Here is a 21367-nt window from a genome sequence, read left to right on the forward strand (position 1 = left end):
TATTTACATTTTAATTTTCTTTGACTTTTTAATTCTTTTCACCTGCCTTTTTGAAATAACGAGGCGGTTTCTATTTATATAATGAATTTTTATAAAAGTTCTTAACGACAGAATAAACGTATTGCTGTTTTATATTAACTGTGTCATTTCGGAATCCATTCCTTACATAGTTGTTCATTTACTTTAGGGAACACACGGAAAATTATATTTTTTATTTTTGTTTTTCTATCAGAATTTTTGCAAGTTGCAATCGCGCAAACTGGCATTTCGCTAATAGTTTTAAATTCTTGTAAATTCACTGCAAAAACTGAGGAAAGTCATTATAGAAAATAACAAATGTCTTAGAATATCTCGCAAAAAGGAATGATCCGATATTAGTTAGAGCTAGTAAGGCTGAACACTCCGTTCTTGAAGTAAAAGTGCGAGCTTTGCGCCAAAGTGACGTCACTAGAGAAAATCGGAGGATTGGCGCGGCGAGAGTTACTTCAAAGGAGTGAACCAGCCCTTCTATTCTCTTTAGCCCTGACTGAACCCATGTCCAAGAGTTCGTGGGTTCGTCCACAGCCGACCGAAGACTCTCCGCCCCGTGTAGTAAATGGTGACTGATGCAAGTTAAATCTGTCGAGATCAAAGTCCTCCATGTTCCTATAACAAATCAATACCTCTGGGGGTATTGAAACAAAAATTTCCTTGTCTTCTGAATTGGTTCAAAATTACAGGGCTGCAGAGTTGAACATTAGTTGTCGTAAACCAAAAATTGGGTCGGCTGTTCAACGACGGTTATAAAATAAAAAATAAAATCGATCTTTTAAATAAGGCGAGTGTAAAAGTCTTTCTCTCTGTTCAAATAAGGGGAAAAATCAAAAAAGTTATTTAATGCATGATTTGAGGTCAAAAGTAGATTACAAGACAGGATGTGAATATTACAGTGCGAGAAAGAGGGTTTAGTTTAGAATAGTAAATTAAGAAAATGACTTCGATAAAGGAATAACATTAAAAGATTAGTTGAAGCTTGGCTCACCTAATATGGTGCCCCTGAAAGAGAGGCCATCAAATCTGCCCTGTAAATGCCTGAATTGACGAAAAATGATAACACAGGTGGGCATTGGGAAAAAAAGGGAAAGTAGCTTCTCTTCACTATCTATGGCTAACACAGTAGACCGAAGAAAAAGGTCCCTCCCCCTTCTCTCGCCGACCCTTGTCCCTTAGCCAAAATCTGCCCTAAGCAATGAGCCCACACCCCTTGAAATAGTTATACCTCGTTACCATAGTCACCGCCAAGAGTCTTGACGAATGGCTAGGGGAGTTTTTACTTTAGACAAACTATGCTTTAACTAGTTCATTAAAAAACATTTTTTAGAAAAAATGTCTATTACAAACCGTTCGAGCGAAAAACGGATTGGAATTTTCTTGCGTCATCTCCACTTAATTGCATGTCGGACATTCGAATAACCCGCTTATACGAAAGGAACCAAATCATTTTATATGAAACTAATGTTAAACTTCCCCGTTTGAACTGACATTCTTCGTTTTTTGTCCCTGCCTAATTGCATGAAGAAGAGGTACTGAAATGAAAAAAAAATTGTTTATTTTGGAGAAATGCTTCACTAACTAAAATGAAATTTTCTTTTTTCAGCTAAGATAAGGATACAATAGGTGGTCACTTCAAAACGGCCTTCCTGTTCATTAGTTGGTCTAAACAGGTGTTAGGGGTAAAATTGAAAAAAAAATCAAATCTTGCTGCTTGTTATACATTAAACTGAGCGAAGAGTACTTTACCCCTCTTTGACTTATAGTTTGTCTACGGTAAGAACTCCCCCCGCCACTAAGTCTGAGGCCGTCTGCTGCTAAGGAAACAAGAATAGCGCATTTCAGGGAGGGTAGCTTCTCTTCACTTCAGGGCAATAAGAAGAAAAAGATTCCCTTTCTCTCGCTCATCCGAGACAAAATATGTCCTAAATAGTGGCCCACACCCCTATTTGAAATAGTTATACCATGTAACCATAGTTACCGCCACGGGTCCAGACGAATGTCTAGGGGAGTTCTTACTTTACACAAACTGTACTTAACTTACACATCATTTAGAATTTAAAAAGGGTATAGAGTGATTTATTTTGTAGTCAAGACTTGCGGTCCCCTCCTGGTGCACTATTAGCTTTGATAAAAAAAAAGTTTCAAAAACGTAGAACATCAGTATACAGTGGTTCTTTCTCTTAAGTAAGAATAAATATTGCTTAATCCAGTGAATAACTTTGAGTTGGTTGCAAGTTGAGCGAGAAAATGATGGATTTAAATTAATCGGGGGGGGGGGAACAATAAATCTGGGAAACGATCTATTTTAAAAAATTATAAACTAAAATAGCTCATTAATTTGGAAATTCTCAAGACGGGGTTAGAAAAAAAATTAATTAAAAATAAATAATCTGAATGTATTTGAAAGGAATACGCAACTCATGAAAGTCTTAACAGAAACTGAAAGGGAAAATCTAATTTTGATAAATTGACGATTATAGATTTTTTCGGAAGGGATCAAATAATATTTTAGTACCTATATTATACTTTTCACTAATATTGATTTATTTTTATGTAACTTTAAATGACATTTATATTTTATGATACTAACACAGATACTATTAATCAAAATTGTTTATTGATCATAAAGCTAAGTTTATTTAATCAAAACACTATACTTTGCATTAAATACCATTAAAAAGTAAAATTTCGCTGGAATTTAGAATAGAATATTGCACTCCCCTTTTAATCGAATAACCCGCTTAATTGTATTGATTTGGCTGGAACTGATGGTATTCCTCTAAGCGAGGTTGTCTGGTTAAGCCTTAGCCATTGTTTCCTCAAAAATCATCATTGATACTTTATAGCTCTGTTTAATAATAATAAAAAAGAGTTATTGCGTGTACTTTATTTAGTTTTTTTTTCTCGCTATGTCATAATTTCAATCAACAACAGTTCCGCAATTGACTGACTGCTGACACGGTTCCCAGCAGATCACCGAAGACGAGCATCACTGGCCAATGTCAGGGTGCGGTTGAGAGACTACTTGGATCAATCTGTGAAGGGACCGAGGGTGTGCGGTATTGGTCCTCGTTAAAATGTTCTACCGAAGTACTTTACTTCACGCGCATGTCGTCGATCTATCGAAGCGAAGGGAGTCTCACCTCTGCAGAGTTCAAAATTGTGATGGCATGTCTTCAGATGATTTTCAGGGATATTTCTCAGACCGTTGTCAATAGCCCACTGAGCAGCTTTAGTGTGACGTAAATTAACTACAACAACAACAATGAACAAAATTTACTTGGTAGCACTATGTCACCAAATTATCTCTAAAGTTACCTGAAATCATGAATTTAATTTATGTCATGTCTTTCAAAATGTGTTTCGGTATAAGTAAATAATTTAAAAACAGCGGTAATTAAAAAAAAAAAATTTACTTTTGCAATGAAAGGCGAACTTAACGGGAAAGTGATACTGATTTGCTTAGGAGAAATGTAGAAAATTACTTTAGTTTTATCGACCACTGTCACTCTTTTTTTTCTCTGACCTTTTAATTCCTAGTAAGGATATATATATATTTTTTTGGTATTCTCTCTTTAAAAATAAAAAGTCAAACAGCTGATAAAAAATATTTGTTAGATTACGGAATNAGTAAGAATATATATATATTTTTTTGGTATTCTCTCTTTAAAAATGAAAAGTCAAACAGTTGATAAAAAAAGATTTGTTAGATTACGGAATTATATATTTTACTGAAATATAAAATTCAAAATAATTAGTTTGGAAATTTTTTTTTGATTCATATTCAAAAATGTATTAATAATTTTGTAAATTAAAGAAGTTTCAATTATAAATAACTGTTTCGCAAAGATTTAAATTAACTGCATATTAGTCAAATTGTTTGGAAATGAGTTCGGAAATTTTTTTTTTTGATTCATATTTAAAAATGTATTAATAATTCTGTAAATGAAAGAAGTTTCAATTATAAATAACTGTTTCGCAAAGATTTAAATAACTGTATATTAGTCAAATTGCTTGGAAATTTTTTTTGATTCATATTCAAAAATGTAATAATAATTTTGTAAATTAAAGAAGTTTCATTCATAAATAACTGTTTTGCAAAGATTTAAATAACTGCATATTAGTCAAATTGTTCGGAAATGAGCCGCGTATGAATATTTGATCTTTTATGCAGAAAAAGACATGGTGTTTCACGTTATATTTCATCTCACCATATATTATTAAAATTCTAAATATATTTCTCACTTATTCTGACATGAATAAATACAAAGAAATTATGAAAAAAATATATTTAATAAAAATTCTGAGTCAAAGGGTTAACGCTGACGCTCAGTTCATTTAAGTAATGTAATAGATGCATATTGAAATATGTACTAAAAAGTAAGCCATGTTACAAAAAGCAACATTTATGGAGTTCAGGTTCTTATTCGTTTAGATTAATCGTAAACAAGCGCCATGCTATTATTGTCGCCAATGATGCTTAATTAATATGGGTAATACCTATTGTATATATTAAAAAAAAAATTTACAAAAATTCCAAGTTAATGGTAAATTTCGATATTATGCCTAATAATGCTGAATACAGTTAATCTCAATTTTAATGGGCTGAACTACAATAAACAGGTTTTGCTATGTTTTTGCTTATTAATTTTGACAGTATATACAGTTTAGTTTTGTTCACGATTTCATTTCGTTGTTCAGTAGCGAGTTATTGCTTTTATTTTATTAATCCTGTTCGAAGAGCGGATATTCAGCTAGTTGAAAATAAAAAGTTTAATTACAGTTATAAAAATTAGTTCGTTAAAAATAAGTTAACTAACGCTTTTCGTTTCCTGAAACTCTGGTTTTTTCTCAGGTCAAGAGCTAGCTTTTGTTCAATACTTATCAATATTTTAGTCAAATGACTTCTACAAACGCACCTAAATTTTAATTAAATATAGCAGCATTAAATTCGAACTTGAGATTCATTTAAACTGAAATAGCTATAGTGTTAATAACACTGTGTTATAGTTGTAGCACCTTGGATATATATATACTATAAAATAGTATCTTTCTCTTGATATGCATCTTCAAGAAAGGATAAGTAAATTAGATACATTTTCTCTTGAATAGATTTTTTCTTTTCATTTATTTATTTTTTAGTGGTATGAGTACAGCATATGTAAAAAGTATAAAATAATAATAAGAAAAAATTAATCAAATTGAATCAGAGAATTTGAAGCACATGCATTTCTTTTTGTTCTTACATAATATATAGACAAAGAGTATGGCAGCCAGCTTAACTGTATGAAGGTGCTCGCAGGTGCAATTATATAAGGTGCAGTTGTGATCACTACTAGTGGCAACATCCTTGTCCCGAGAAAAGGAGCAGCTAAAGGTCTTCTTTATAACTATTGTCCGCTTAGTCAGTTGTAAAATAGAAGCATTTTTCTAGATAGAAAAATAGAAATCATGGTACCTTAAAATTCTGCAGAGGGTCAGAATCCAATCTAAGACTTCAATTATATTGATAACTGACAACCATGCCAGAAAATAAAGAGCTTAATTATTTTTATGAATTTAAAAATATACAATTATATTTAATACATATCGCAAAATCGATGACTGAAATGTTATCTTGTTACGGCACAGAGATATTCTTCAAACTAAATGAGAATCTGCATACACCATTGTAGAAACATCAAGTCCTGGTAAACATATCTCACAGAAAAGCTTTAAGCAGACAATGCTGTGAGACTATTCCCCGGGACAAATTTGAATCATCAGTAGAATCCAGGCACAAGCTAGAAGAGAACAAGTTGCTTCAAATTAATCTTGCAATCAAGATACCTGGTTAAGATTTCAACCAATGGTTAAGCACTTAGATAAAAGCACAACTCTTCAAATTGTGAATCTAATAAAGGACTGCATACATTAATTCGAATCAACTTGAATTACAGAGTGAGAGAGGTACATTTAGCACAGAAGTATACATTTTAAGAGAGCATTTTTAATTACCAGAATAGTGTTATAAGCACACATTAATGGGAATTTTTTTTTATTAAACCTCACATATCCATCTTTTTCCAGGCATACGACAGGCTTTCAGAGGGGTCTTACAACTCTTTTTTGTGGAAGTACCACTCCAACTTATACTTGGGGATTTGAAACATCTGTCACTATAAAATCAAGACATAAAAATGGAGTTTAAATTATTGCAATGTTAGGTTTGTTGCTCGATTACTTCTTTTCAATTCTTTTTTCAGAGCTCCACTTTAGGCAGGTTACTTACATCTGAAAAGATGGGAAGGGCCTGCTTAAAATTATTTAACATTTTTATTGCAGCATCCATCAGGGTTTACTCATAAAGACCAATGGTTTTAAGAACTAGACCAGTGTTTCCCAAAGTGTGGTACGCGTACCCCCAGGGGTAAGGGAACAGTTTAGCGGGGGTACGCGTTCTCATGCAAAATACATTAGGGAACCGATTATCCGGAACGATCGGGACCATCGCTATTCCGGATAACTGATTTTTCCGGTTTTCTGAATCGCTACAAAAAGCCGTTTTTTTATTGTTAAACCCAACTAAAAATAATTTTTTTTGGAAATAATCTTAAAAAGAAGGAAAAACGATGAGTAATATACTAATGATTATTTCCAAAATGATGGTAAGGTGAACATCTTTCAAAAAAGAAAGAAAAATCCTAAAATCTTATGAAGAAATTTTTTTTTTTTTTAAAAATGGCGGAAAAATTTATCGAATTTCGTTCCGGTTTTTTGGTTTTCCGGTTTTCTGATTTCCGAATAACGGGTTCTGTACTGTATATTGCAACAAACAAAAACTTCAAAACATTTTATTTGAAAACAAAGCTAGCCATGAAAATTTACCATTACGTATTTTCCTATTGGCTATATTTTGCAGAGTTAACAGTTAATAATTAGTGGTGTCAAAAGTCAGTTGCAATTTTTTGTGCTATCTTTTTTCAGTAAAAAATACATTCATTTTTTTATTAGTGGTACACAGCGTTACAAAAAATTTAGAAAGGGTACACAAAAGTCATAAGTTTGGGAAACACTGAACTAGACAATTACAGGACATTACATCACAACATTTAATAGTTAGGTCACAGCACAGATTTTTTTAAAAATAATTTCCTAACACAACATAAATGACCTCACAGCCGATTGTTCAGTTGGCACACTGTTTACCCCAGAGACAACTGTTCGATGTGCAAGGTAATCGGGCCACGTAGGCTCCTTAAAGGCGAACAAGTTCATGACTGATCGTGAAATGTGCATGTTGTGTTATACCCACACTGACTTTCAATGGTGAGCCAGTACATGTTGATGTGTTTGTTTATTATTAATGCTTGATTGCATTGCCCCTGGTTTTTAGTATCTAATCATTTATATTCTGTCGAGATCACCAGTTCCTCAATGAATATTATTTTTTAAACCTTTTTCAAGAATAAAATCATAAATTAATTTTTTAAACTTATTAGTATCTAGATCAAACATTAAATCAGTTTTATTTAGAATGCAATAAATACGACTGATAAAACAAAAGGAATAAATAATTTTTTTAAAATAANAAAATGAATAGGAATGATTTGGGACCACACTAAAACGTCGTATAAATGTAAACGTCGTATAAGTGATCGTCGTATAAACGATGCTCCACTGTATCATTAATTTTATTAATAAACGAGTAATATACTAACTTGGTGGAACACTGTCTTTCTCTTAACCAGGGTTTGATTAAAGACAAATTCTGATAAACATTAAAAGATAACTTATTTCATTCTGACTTTAATTATTCAAAATAATTTACAAATAGTGCTGCACTAACAGTAAAGAAACTGAACTATAACAATACAGTTGGGAAAAAACTCACAATAGTTAAGGTAAAATGCCACTGTCAATAATATACAATTCTTCGAATAATGAAAATAAAAAACGTTATAGTAATAATAGCGAAAGATACTAACTGAGACACTGGCTTCTGTTGAATCTACATATCATTTAAGCTAACAAAGAAGAGAATTAGATTAATCTCAGTGCAATTGACAAATTTTTATAATCTCTCTCTTTAGTGTTGACCAATATACCATTACTATTTTGAAACAGTTTATTTTTCATTTAGTATATTTTACCAAAAGCATTTAAAGTGAAAGAGTATTTATAATTCAGGGACAATGCTCTAAACAATTTTCCCTCTGTCCCTCAAGGGCAGAACCAGAATTGTTGAGAGAGAACCAGTCATAAAATATTCTATTGCATCTAAACATTTTTCTGCATTGTGTAAAGTAGCACAAATAAGAATAATAGAAAGAAGGAAAAAAAAACACTATCTACTAAATACATTCTTAATATTTTTCTTTACAGCATCAGAGTACTAAGTCTGTTGCAGTTCTGTTACTACTCTTTCTTGTTTCTATGGGCTGAGTTCTGGTGATCTGGCTAAATGTCAAGACGAGATTACGATATTTTCATAAAATTAATACACAAAGTTGTGTATAAATACACATCCCTTTTAGCAACTTTGTTATGCATTCTTCAAAAATGTTTGCCAGTTGAATATGGCCCTGGCAGATTAAATAAATGCGATATTAACCAATGCATTCATCTACAGATAAAGCTGATTCCTTTCAGCGAGAGAAATTTCTCAACTGTTCGTTCAAGAACAACAACTCAGGAATATTCCGTATTGAGATTTGTCACGCCAACCACAATCGCCAAGGTGCTAAATAGATTTTAAACTTGCAAATTAAATAAAATTACGAGTTATACCTTTCAACTTTGTCCCCTTCTGTGAGTTTTTTTTAGTTCCTGGCGACAGACTGCCCCAAAGTTGCTAAGACTTGGGAATTATTTTTCTACAGATCACGATACGAAATCTCCCCTATTAGCCACAAAAGCCAGTTTTTTAAAGTTGGGTATTGCACCCAATTGCACATCATTAGTGCCTTTATTTTTAAGATAAGCAAAATAAATTATTATTTAATAGCACAACCATAAGTAATATTTAAAAAAAAATCAGTATCTGAATTAGAATAGTTACACAAGATACAAACAATGCCAACAAACAGTTTAGATACATAATCATTGAATATGTAAATAAATAACATTTCAACTTACCAACATGAATTAAGACAAAATCATAATCGTCTCTTCGCAACTGCACACTTAATTTGTCCACCTTGATTCCAGGATGTGCAAACAACATCGATACCCCATTTTCGCTCAACATTTAAGTAGTTAGCTAAATACTTCACCAAGGAATCACCTCGTAAAAAGAATAACAACATATTTTATTAGTTAGTATTTTATGAAGAGACGGAAGAAATATGAAAGGTTTGCTTTACATTGTCCATTTACACTTAAACTGTAACTGTCAAAAATCTTAGGGTATTCATAATGAAAAAAATACAATTATAGATATAAGAAATACAAGTAGTTTGAGAAATTAATTAAATGAAAAAATTCAATTTAAAATTAAAATCTAAATAAAGATAACTTAAATTGTACTTAATTTGCTAATTTGAATTATCTTCCAATGAATTATAGTTATTTTATCATGCATTTTAAACAAAAAAAAATAAAAATTATTGAGTACAAATTGCTTTGCACATAAATGTGATACATACAGAATAAAATTTTTTATGAAAGTATGTATGCTCATAATTTAATTAATAGCTAAGACCACCTAAAAGAATAATAATGAATGCAGTAATTGTGAATAAAAATGATAAATATTAGCTAAATTTGCTCCATTTCTCTCAATGTTTAGATTTTTTTATTTTAAATTGAAACAAATTATTTTAAATATGACCAAAGAATTCTTCACTATTTTCAAAAAAAATCAATATTAAGCTATCTATAAAAAATAAATTTCAATTAGCAATATATTTCCTAGAAAAACAAAAGATACCTTTGTATTATGTCACTAAAATAAATATAAATCATGTAATTTAACTAAATGAAATTTCATTACTAAACTGCTTCACACATTTTTGACAGATCAAACAAAGGATTTCTAAGAAAGCAGAGAAAAACTTCCATAAATTTTTTTTTTATTACGATTTTCATAAAATACATAATATATTCTAAAATATTCTCTAAAAAGTAGAGACGTGAAATATAAGATTAACTACTATTAAATATGTAATGATAATTTTATTTTTAAAAGTAAGACATATGTCTCAAATAGAAAAGAATTGATTTACAATAAACTTATATAGTGATTTTTACAAAAAAATAAAATTTCTATTTCGAAAAAAATTCGACATAACAAGATTTTGAGAAGAAATTCTTCGGCATAGGAATTCAAATTAACATTAATTGGATAGATAATGCCAAGGAGAAAAATATTTTTTTTGACATAACAAAGTTTTCGAGATATCAAGAGTATATTGTATAATGACAGGCCATGTCTTAAATTTTTTAAGAAGAGCGTTTTTGGTGAAAAACATTATAAGGCAATAAGACTTTTCTGTGTATTGTGATGTTAACTAGCAAAAATTCTCTGGAACTTTTTTAAATATCTATCTGGATATAATACTAATAAACAGTTTGCAAAAGCATCACCTTTAGACAAAGGGTGGCTAATCACTTTATAATAATAAGCCCTACAGCTAGATTGAAGAAAATAAAGCTTGGCTAAAAATACAGTACAATTATGCAACTGTTATAATTGTTATTTTGGGATAATTCTAATTTAATACTGATGTTCTTTTTTCACTTCATTGGTTTGTTTTTATTGAACTTAAACTTATTTTATTGTTTAAAAAAAATCTGAACATAAATGCTGAAAATAAAGACGATTTTCAAAGATTTAAAAACTGAAGCCTTAGACTAAAAATGTTTATCGAAATGATTAAATATTTGTCAAGAGAAAAAAAAAGTAAATCACACATTCTAATAAAAAATTTTTTATTTGAATTTACAAAAATTACAAAACAATACTGAAATAATTCGCCTTTAAGCCACGCAGTTTGAGAAAAATTGATGGATGGATTTAAATACAGTTTTTTAAACAAATATATTAATGCTTAATAAAGTACAAACTAAAAATTTTAAGTATAACTTACAAAATTCTAAAAAATATCTGCCTAAAATGGACAATATGTACACATTTAAATTACATTTAAAATAAACTTTAAAAAAAAAAAAAAATAACACAGTCCAAAGCATAAATAAAATTTAATACGATATTTACAAGACATAAAATGATCATTTAAGTCCCTTATAAAATGAAACAGTCTATAATAAATCACAAGAAAATAACATTATGTTATTGAGCGATGTATTGTTTTTTTAAGTGAGCTTTGTAGCTTCAGGCACTGAAAGAAATGCAAAACTGCAAATGAGAAAATTTTAACATTTAACTGCAACATAACTTTTAACAGTTATAACTAGCACACATATATAAAAACTATAGTTTCATAATACAATGCATAATACAATTGGGGTGTAAAACCTGCAGCCCTCAAGTGATTAATGTGCAGACCCTAACTGGCAGCAAAATATTAACTTATAAAAACAGGGTTGCCACTCAAATCTGGCCAAAAAAATTCCATGTGATTTTCCTACACACAATATATTAAGAGGAAACCCACAATTACTGTGATCTTGTGTGAGCTATATTAGGATAACTATACTAGCTTTAAGAAAACTTAGAGAAATAAGAAACATCTCAACATACATATAACAAATAATACTATAAAAATGAGATAGCAAAGCTGAGCAATACCCCATAGATTGCACTTTGAAAGGTAGGCATTTTTTAAAAAACAAAAATAAGAAATAAAGTTCCCTGTAATTTTCCTAGTTTGCAAGGAAAAATTAAAAATTCCCTGCATATTTTCTGTTATTGCAGATGATTTTTAAATTGCCTTATTTTCCAGGTTTTCCCTATTCTCTCCATCGAGTAGCAACCATGAAAAAGTTATATAAAAAATTTTATAACTATTTTTAAAACTAATTTCAATAAAATTAGAAAAAAAAATTGAATTATTTGCTTAAAGTCTCTCAAAATGTAGAGGTACTTATTTAAAGTTTAAAAAACTAAAAGTTTTCCACATTTTTATTTGTGGTCTTTTTTTCTTTCTTCAAAAAGGTTGTGCAACCATACAATATGAAGTACATTTACATTATTAAAAAACAAGGTGGAATTAGGATAACAATTTGCCGAAATTAAAAAGAGAGAAAGATCTTTCTAATAAATTTTTTTTTCAGTTAAATTTATTTATAACAAATATTTTTCAAAACAATTCTTCAAACATTATGACTAGCTACAGATTTTCTCTACTAAGCACTTCTATCTCATAGTTTGGAGAAACAAGTTTGTATAGCTGTAAAGCAATCAGCTAAAGTTTGGAAAGCATTAGAATAAGGAAGGCAAAGGGTTTAAACTACTTTATTCTTTCTCTTTGATTTAAAGTTTTAAATTCTACATTAGTAAATTCTTCACATGGTTTCATAAATTTTAAATAAACTTTGCATTGAAAAAAAAAGCAATTTTAAGTAGTTTAATTTTGAGTAACTTTGAATTATATGCATGTTTTTACATAAAATTGTAATAGTATTAATCATATAATTTAAGAATCTAAGTAAGTAAATTGTTCAACTTAATATAATAATAATTATTAAATTTCCAAAAGTTGAATTTCAATACTGTACACAATAAATATTTACTATAACTGTTAATTATATCATTCTAACAACAGTATTTGGCACTGAGTCTAAGTAAGCTGCAAGAGGCAGACTCTGACATCAAATAAAGCTAGGAGTTAGCTAGCTAATTAATATTAAGTTAGGATATATATTAAATCTAAGTGCAAATGACCGCTTATACATCTAAAACTTCATAAAATTCAACAACTAGAGTCAAAAACCAACGATTTTCTTCAAAAAATAGTAAGAATAAAACAAAATATACTCAAATATATTTCTAGTCACAAATATACTCAAATATATTTCTAGTCACAAATTAAACAAGTTTGAAAGAGTTTCAAATATTTTTTTTTAAAAATAAAAAGCTATTTACATATTGAAAAAAAAAGTAAATAAGTAGTCGATAAGGAATAATTTAAATACATCTAAAGAGAACTTAAAAGTTTTCCTTTCAAAATACTTATGTTCGAAAATACAAAAATATTTAGATCTTACAAAAATATTTTGATTTCCTTTTGTCTAATTTTTTAAACTAGATCGAACTCATTCAGTTTATACATCATGTAAAAAGATAAATATTATACAACTGGGAAATAAATGTTTATTTTTATTTAGAAAAGTCTTTAAGAACCGTAAGTTTTAAAAAAGTCAAAATCAGCTCTGTGTAAAATGTGACCAGTCAAAGTATTTGTACAATTTTAAATTTTTCACATACATTCACAAAAGCAGATGAAATACTGTATAGCAGCATTACAGGCATCTTAGGTGACTTATTGCCTGTTTAGATGTAAAATTTATTTAAATATAGAAGTATCACAATGTACATAAAGAGAGTTTTTTTTTTCAATTAAACAAGTCCAGCATCTTTTGCCATACTATAGAATATAGAATTCTCATTTTTAAGAAGGTTTTCTGGTGAATCCATTTCTACAATTTCTCCTTTACTTAATACAATAACCCTGAAATATTGAAATGACCTTGTATCAATATCATAACAGCATCAATAATCACAGAATAAATTTTTTGTTAATTATTTACATAAACCTAAAATAAGACTGTGGTGAATTATGCTTAAGGGTCCCTTTAAACAGAAAAACCTATTCTACTGTTTCTGTGCGAACATACAGAGAATTATCTGTCCAAAATTTCCTTATTTATTCGGTAATTAATTAATATTTTTGAATAATTTTTGTCTCAGTTTATTTATCGAAACGTTTTCAATTAAACTTAGTTACTAAATTTTGTTATAACTATTTTTATAACTTAAGCTTTAAAAATCTTTAAATTTTGAAAAAATTTAAAAATACTTAGAACCTTAAAATTCAGTAACTAAGTTCAATAGAACATATTTTAATGAATAAAATAAAAAAAAATTTAAAATAATAATTAGTTACTGAATGATTATGGGAATTGTGGACACATAATTCTCCGCAAGTTAACCTGGAGGAATAAAAAAATTTTCTGCCTGAAGGGACCTTTAATGTTTTTATTGCTACCAAAATATTTATTTAACTTATAATAATCTAAAAGAATAAAAAATTACAAAATTTATATTGATCATTATTTTAACAAAATTCAAATTTAATCTATAAAATTGTGAAGAAAAAAAAAACATTTCTGAAGTTACAGAAAAAGAAAAAAGTAGACTAGGAAAAAACTAAATTCAGGGTATGCTTTAAAAAATAAATAAATAAAATTAAAACAAATACAATAAATAAGAGTAGACTTTTACTAATAAATAAACTTAATTTGTTTCAAAGTTGCTGCTTTTTTCAGCTATGCAAAGGTGCAAATGCTCATTGAGATTTTAAGCAATGTACCCCAAGTCTTTTACTGTTAATTCTCCCATTCCTACCCAAGCGACTGCACAGATGGCGAACGTTTTTCGATAAACATGCCAGCTAAATTACAATTTATTATTTTTGGGTGCTTAATGCCACTCACTAATTTTTAACAGTCCTCCTTATAAATAACCTTTAAAGCGCTTTATTTCGATTTTAAACAATCTAATTACATTGATGAACTATATTTGCTGTTTAATTAACATGCTTCAAATGGAAATCGAATAAGAATTTTAAAAAAAATTTCAGTTTAATATTTAGCTAAGGTAAAATATGCAAAAGCAGGCACCCTTTGTGGTAAGCAATGAAATGAAATTGAAGTAATTAATGCTAGATATTTTAGATCTCTTTGTGGTGGCACCCTTTATGGTAAGCAATGAAATTAAATTGAAGTAATTAATGCTAGATATTTTAGATTTCTTTTTCTTAGTTTTCATCTATAACGTACACTTTTGGAGAGGAGGGAGTACTGTGGTCAGCCTTACATCCTAGAAAATGCCATAATGATGCCCAGAATCATACTTTTCTCTGAACCAGTAATCTTATTCATCTAAACTATCATATATGATCTAAAGATTATTGTTAAAAATTGCACTTTTATTGACTTAGAGAAAGCTATTTTAATATAATTTAATGATCTGCTGATCACTCAACCAGAACATCTGCTCCTGCATCTTAAAGCCCAAAGACAAGATAACTGGAATGGGGACAGTGGGCCTTGGCCCACCATGGGCTGTTAAAACATTGAGCTTTTTTTTTTGCACAAACTGCACCTGTATGTTAGATTCAAATTACGAGAAGTTGTGAAGAAAGTAGCAAAAAATATAGGCTAATTGTAAATTACCATTTTCTTTCTTATTCTTATCATGGATTCGAACATTTACAATCTGTGCAGTATCAATTAAGATAAATAAACTTATATCAGAAATAATATTCAACAAAGTTTAAATCATAAAAAATAAAAACTTACTTGTCATAATCCATGATAGTGTTTAGTCTATGTGCAATGGTTAAAACTGTGCAGTCAGTAAATTTTGTACGGATAGTAGATTGTATGAGCTCATCTGTTTCAACATCAACAGCTGCAGTTGCTTCATCAAGAACAAGAACTCTGCTTTTACGTAGCAATGCTCTGGCCAAGCACACTAACTGCCTTTGACCAACACTAAAGAAAGTATCAAGAGAATTAATAGGTGTAGAAATATTGAAAACTAATCTAGCCCATTGCGCTACAAGAAGACAAACACATCAATTGATGCAGTTTTTGAAACCCATGATTTGAGATGTTAAGGTATTCATGAAAGTCTATCCAGAAAATAAAATAAAAAACTTTAACTAATGGGTGATTGCATAAATGCGATTACAATTTTCTCTTTTTTGCAATTTTGTTACTTTTTTTTTACATGGATATCAAACATATGCATTGAAGACACTGATACACTCCATACAAGTTAGTGAGCTGGCATTTCTGAACTTATTTAAAAAGCCTTTGCTTAAAGTAGAAGCTTTGATTCAACCTTTCGTCCCCAAGGGCCACACGTGTAGGAATGAAGATAAAGAAATTCAGTACAGAAAGAGGATAACAATTAATGTTAGTATAAATTGCAGAAATTTTCTAAATTTTGTTAAAAATTTAAATTAGCCTATCTTTCTTGGACTGGATGAAGTCAACCACTTATACAGCAACATCCATATAAAGTTCAAATTTTGAAAAAACACGTTGTACGTAAGTAGACATAATGAATATGCAAGGAAAAATACCAATTTTAGTATTTCCAAGCGTTTTTGAATCCTATTTCAATAAAATTCAAAGTCTTGTTTTTTATTAACCTCTTCAGATGTGGCTATTAATTTACAGGTTTAATCAAATAACGCCTGAAAATATTACATGAACTACATTCCCATTTTTAACATTTTGAATTAACCTCCAACTACTGTCATGCAAACAACTCTAAAAGTTTTCTTAGACTTTAAAAGTTGTTTCAGTGAAGTGAGTTTCAAAAGCAAATTTTAATGTCTGTGTCAGACTTTTTACATTAACTCTTTGATTCTTAAACCTTTGTTTCTTTTGAAAATGATTCTGTTGAGGAGACATTTCATTCTTAACATTTCATTTTATCTTCTTAACCATTTCATTTTATCATATGCTAAAGACAAATAAACCAAAAATGTAAATCATTTCATGCATCTTAATTTTTTATAAAAAATGAAGAAAAAAAAATGATAACTGTAATAACACTACATAATCCTATACCTTCTCAATATTATATAATTAAAAATCTGATTAAGTAGAAATACAGCACATTTTTTCATAAAGTGGATACAGCATTTAAAGACAAAACTATAACATATAATAAAGTTAATTTATAAAGTTCAAAAAACATGTAAACAAATCATATTTCAAAAAATACAAAATTACCTTAAATTTTCTCCACCTTCTGAAATTTCGTGATCTAAGCCTGTTTCAAGAGATCTAACAAAATCTTTCAGATGTGCTTGTTCTAAAGCTAACCATAAAGCATCATCACTATAGGAGCCAAATGGATCAAGATTTGTTCTCATTGTACCAGTAAAAAGAACTGGATCCTGAAATGAATAATAGAACTTTATTTAACATATACTTCGGTTATAAAATTAATGAATTAATGTTAAGTTTACGTAGCAGTACTAAAAACATTTTCCATGGCTAAATCCCGAGCTTTTCTTAAAAAAAGTTTTCTAGAGTTTAATGCTTAAATTTCCAAGATCACTTTTCTTGCAATATTTCCTTCAAAAACTAACTGCCAAATATTATGAAAAGGTTCTTTCCATCCATTTTTCACCGTTTGCAATGTAAATTCTTTGAAACTGATTTTAAATTGACCCAAATTTTAACAAACCATGGAAATTTTAAGAGATATTTATTTCGTTTCCATCTGCAGACCAGTGGAATTTGTGCTTGCGGTGATGCTGATGAAGATGCTGAACATATTCTTCTTCATTGTAGTCTGTATGCGAGTGCCCGAATGAATTTAAAGACTGATTTGAGACGTCTTTCTATTTGTTGGCCACCTGTTTTATCAGAACTGGTCAAAAGTATTGAAAGTCTTGCGGCCTTACGGAATTTTGTTTTTAATGTAAATTTGTACATTTTTCTTCTTTTTGTTTTCTACTTACAACTGTAAGCCTCATGCTATACTTTGTGGTGGATGAGGAGTTTGAAGTTGCTTAAATAAAATAAAAAATTAAAAAAAAAATATTATGAAAAAATTGCAATGTTTTTCTTAGGAAATTAAGGATTTTTTTTAAATTGAATACAAAAATTAGACATTTTCTTAATTATCTTCAAAAACCTAACTTTTTAATTCTTTGAGAGAATTTTATTTTATAACCGTCGCTGAACAGCCGACCCAATTTTTAGGTTTACGACTATTAATGTTTAAATCTGTGGCCTTGTAATTTTAAACCGAATCCAGAAGACAAGGGAATTCTTCGTTCACATATTGGGAGAAACTTGCTTTAGTTGAGGATTTTTTGATGGAAATAACTTTTATTTGCATTACATAAGGAGGAAAACCATGAAAACCTTCCACAGTTAGCCTGACGGCAAGGGAACTTTAACTCGTGATCTGTCTACCACTGAAGATATTTTATTTCAGCAATGTGGTCGTTACAAGCCACGTGTGGAATTCGTGTCGACCAGTCGTCACGGGAATTTAAACCTGGTTCCCCTCATTCGAAGGCAAGTGCTATAATATATACTGCATTGTGTTTTTTTAGAGCCTGGTAAATAAAGTGGAAAAAACTTTATCTACTTAAGGAAAATATAAACTTTTTTAAATAAATTATAAATAAGTAAAATTGAAAATTAGTATATACCTGAGGAATGATTGTCAACTTAGAACGCAAGTCATGGAGGCCAAGTTTTGCAATTTCTACTCCATCAATAAGAATTTTTCCACCAGCAGCCTCAACAATGCGAAACAAAGCTAGAGTCAAGGATGATTTTCCTGCACCTGTTCGCCCTACAATGCCACACTGAATAAAAATGGAAAACCCTTATTTGTTATTTATTTGAAAAATAAGTTAAAGTTATAGAATACAAAAAATAAGTAATCAAATATTATACTGAATTTTGAAATAGCAAAACTAACATTTATTGGATTAATCAAAAAATTAAAAAAGATTATTCCATTTAAAAAATACTTATACCAATAATTTTGTCTTAAATACCAACAACAGCCCCTGACATTTTCATTGCAGGGATTAGTAAAACATAAGAACATTTGTTAAAAAGTTAAGTACTTCCACATTAGCTAGTTATCTGCCAGTGAAGTTATGGATGTTAAGGTATCTCGATTTCGAGACAATGCATAGCATCACTAGACAATGCATAACATCACTAATAAATCACCAAGCATAAATAAATGCATATATACTATAAATTTAAATTTGTATCACAAGCTTAGCAAAACAACTTTAATTTAATAAATTTTGGAACATTTGATCATTCTAATTTTTTTTTTTGTTAAAAACTCCTTATAAATAAAAAAAATGTGAGGATATTTCCAGGATAACTTTTCTTCGAAAACTAATTGCCAAATAAATACTATGGAAAAAATTGCAACATTTTCCTTGTTTTTTTTCACAAATTTAATTTTTATTTTTCTTAAAAGAATTATTAGAATAAATATTTATGTATATAATAACTGAAAACAATTAATATGCCTGACCTGAAATATAATATCTGCATTACGGGCAGAATAAATCATGCTAATGTAGAATTTAATAGTAAATTTCAAATTATCCTGCCTAAAGGTCATAAATTAACTAGGCTAATTTTAGAGTTCTTTCACAAACGATATTTTCATTTAGGGCCTACTGCTTTACTACATTATGTTAGACAGAAATTTTGGCCTGTTCAGGGTAAAGCAACGTGCAGGAAAATTGTGCACGATTGCATTGATTGCTTTAAAGTAAAACCTTTAGGAGTTGAACAGTTAATGGGAAATCTCCCGAAAGAAAGAGTAACTCCTGATTTTCCTTTCAATTGCTCGGGCACAGATTTCTGTGGTCCATTTTTTATAAAGTACAAACATCAACGGAAGGGAATTTATCATAAAATTTATGTTTGCATTTTTGTGTGTTTAGTGACTAAGGCAATACACCTAGAATTAGTAACGGATCTAACCTCAAATGCCTTTGTTGCGTGTTTAAAGAGATTTGTGGCTCGTAGGGGTTTATGTTCTAAGTTGTTTTCGGACAATGCCACAAATTTCACAGCAGCCAACAAAGAACTATCAAAATTACATAATTTGGTTGTAAAACCAGACGATTGCTTGGCTAACTATTTAACAACTGAGGGAATCGNAATTACAGTGGCTCCCAAAAGTGCTCATTCACTTATAATTCATTTTGAAATAGGAAATAAAAATTCAATAATTAAAATGAATATTTCACAATGGGTACTTGATAATAAGATGTATAATCTATTCTTAGCAAAACTGCACGGAATATTTTAAAAACAAAGCAAAAGTTAATTTTTTAATCAAATAGTAACAAAAATGTTACCCCGCGAAAGTCATCGTACAGATAAATGTTTTGGATCTCAGAATAAAAATTATCGTCAATTGCTTTTTTATATAATTGTTTTTCATTTAATTTTTTATTTATTTATTAGCATTTTAGTATCAAACTTTTAATAGCAAAATTATATTTTAATTTTTGCTTGCTAACTCCGTAATATTTTATTTTATCATTCAAAAGTGACTCATGGTCGTAATAAAATAGACCAAATTCTATTATTTGTCTTCATAATAGGTAAATCAGTAATGAATATGAAAAATTAGTTTATTGTGTCCTATTGCAGTATGCAATATGCGATAAAATGGTTAAAAGAAGGACTTCATATCAGAGATTAAAATTATAAATTTTGTGGAAAATTCATAAATTCGCAATTGAGTGTTGTAAAAGTTTCTGTAAATTTTTTTTTTAAATATTCTGCACGAATTTCACCCGACAAATAAAACACTAGTTACACGTATTTTCAACTTTTAAAAGCTATTGTAGATGCAAAAGGAAACTCCACTAAATGTTAATTTAACGAAAAATTAGATTTACTGATAGACTGAGTTTTTTCTTTTAAAGTATATGATGACTTTTGTGGGATAGAGTTTTTGTCACTTTTTGATGATTGATTCCTTAAAAATAAACTTTTCCTTTGTTTTTAAAATATTTAATATTGTCATTTAAAATATTTCAGTTTTGTTAAGATTAGAACACATTTTTTATCATTAAATATACATTCTGAAACATTTATTTTAATTAATGGATAGTCTTATTTCATTGAAATTCATAAGTGTACAACACTTCTGCGAATCACTGTAATTACATTTCAATATAAAGCTGTACTGTATACTGCATTATACTGTATTTCATCTTACCAGTGCTTTTTATAAAATTCATTGATCCTTGAACCAATATCTCAAATCAAATTTTTAAATAATGGCATTTAGAAATAGCATTTTTATTTTAAGAGATTCAGTATAAAAAAATAAATGTCAGAAATGTAAAATTGTCTAATTTTTAGTTCTATACTCTATAAGAAAAAAAAATAGATAAAATTCCTTAAAATTTACACTTTTTTGAATTTTTTTCTTATTTGAAATTAAAACATTTAAAGAATTCCAATCTAAACACACAGTTTCTTAGTTTCGCATAGTTAATTGTTTTTAAAGGAACTGGAATCTTGTACAGTGCAGAAGTAAAACACTAAGTTTCATTTTCCATCTTTCGACTAAACACATATGAATAAAAAAAATTTAAATTTTCCGCATCATTTAATATGCTTCATATATATT

General features: G+C 29.1%; 1 protein-coding gene across 1 annotated transcript in view; it reads right to left on the reverse strand.

Moving 5' to 3' along the window:
* Positions 1-10927: 10927 nt before the first annotated feature.
* The window catches only part of LOC122271425 (multidrug resistance-associated protein 1), a 49719-nt gene continuing 39279 nt past the window's right edge, over positions 10928-21367 (reverse strand). The window contains exons 24-27 of the mRNA XM_043052567.2: positions 18387-18545; positions 16948-17114; positions 15499-15693; positions 10928-13646 (exon numbers count right to left, since the gene is read on the reverse strand). Of these exons, the coding sequence (XP_042908501.1) occupies positions 13535-13646; positions 15499-15693; positions 16948-17114; positions 18387-18545 (633 nt within the window). The 3' untranslated portion in view covers positions 10928-13534. The remainder of the gene's footprint in view (positions 13647-15498; positions 15694-16947; positions 17115-18386; positions 18546-21367) is intronic.

This window comes from Parasteatoda tepidariorum, chromosome 10, assembly GCF_043381705.1.
Source record: "Parasteatoda tepidariorum isolate YZ-2023 chromosome 10, CAS_Ptep_4.0, whole genome shotgun sequence".
Lineage (NCBI taxonomy): Eukaryota > Metazoa > Arthropoda > Arachnida > Araneae > Theridiidae > Parasteatoda > Parasteatoda tepidariorum.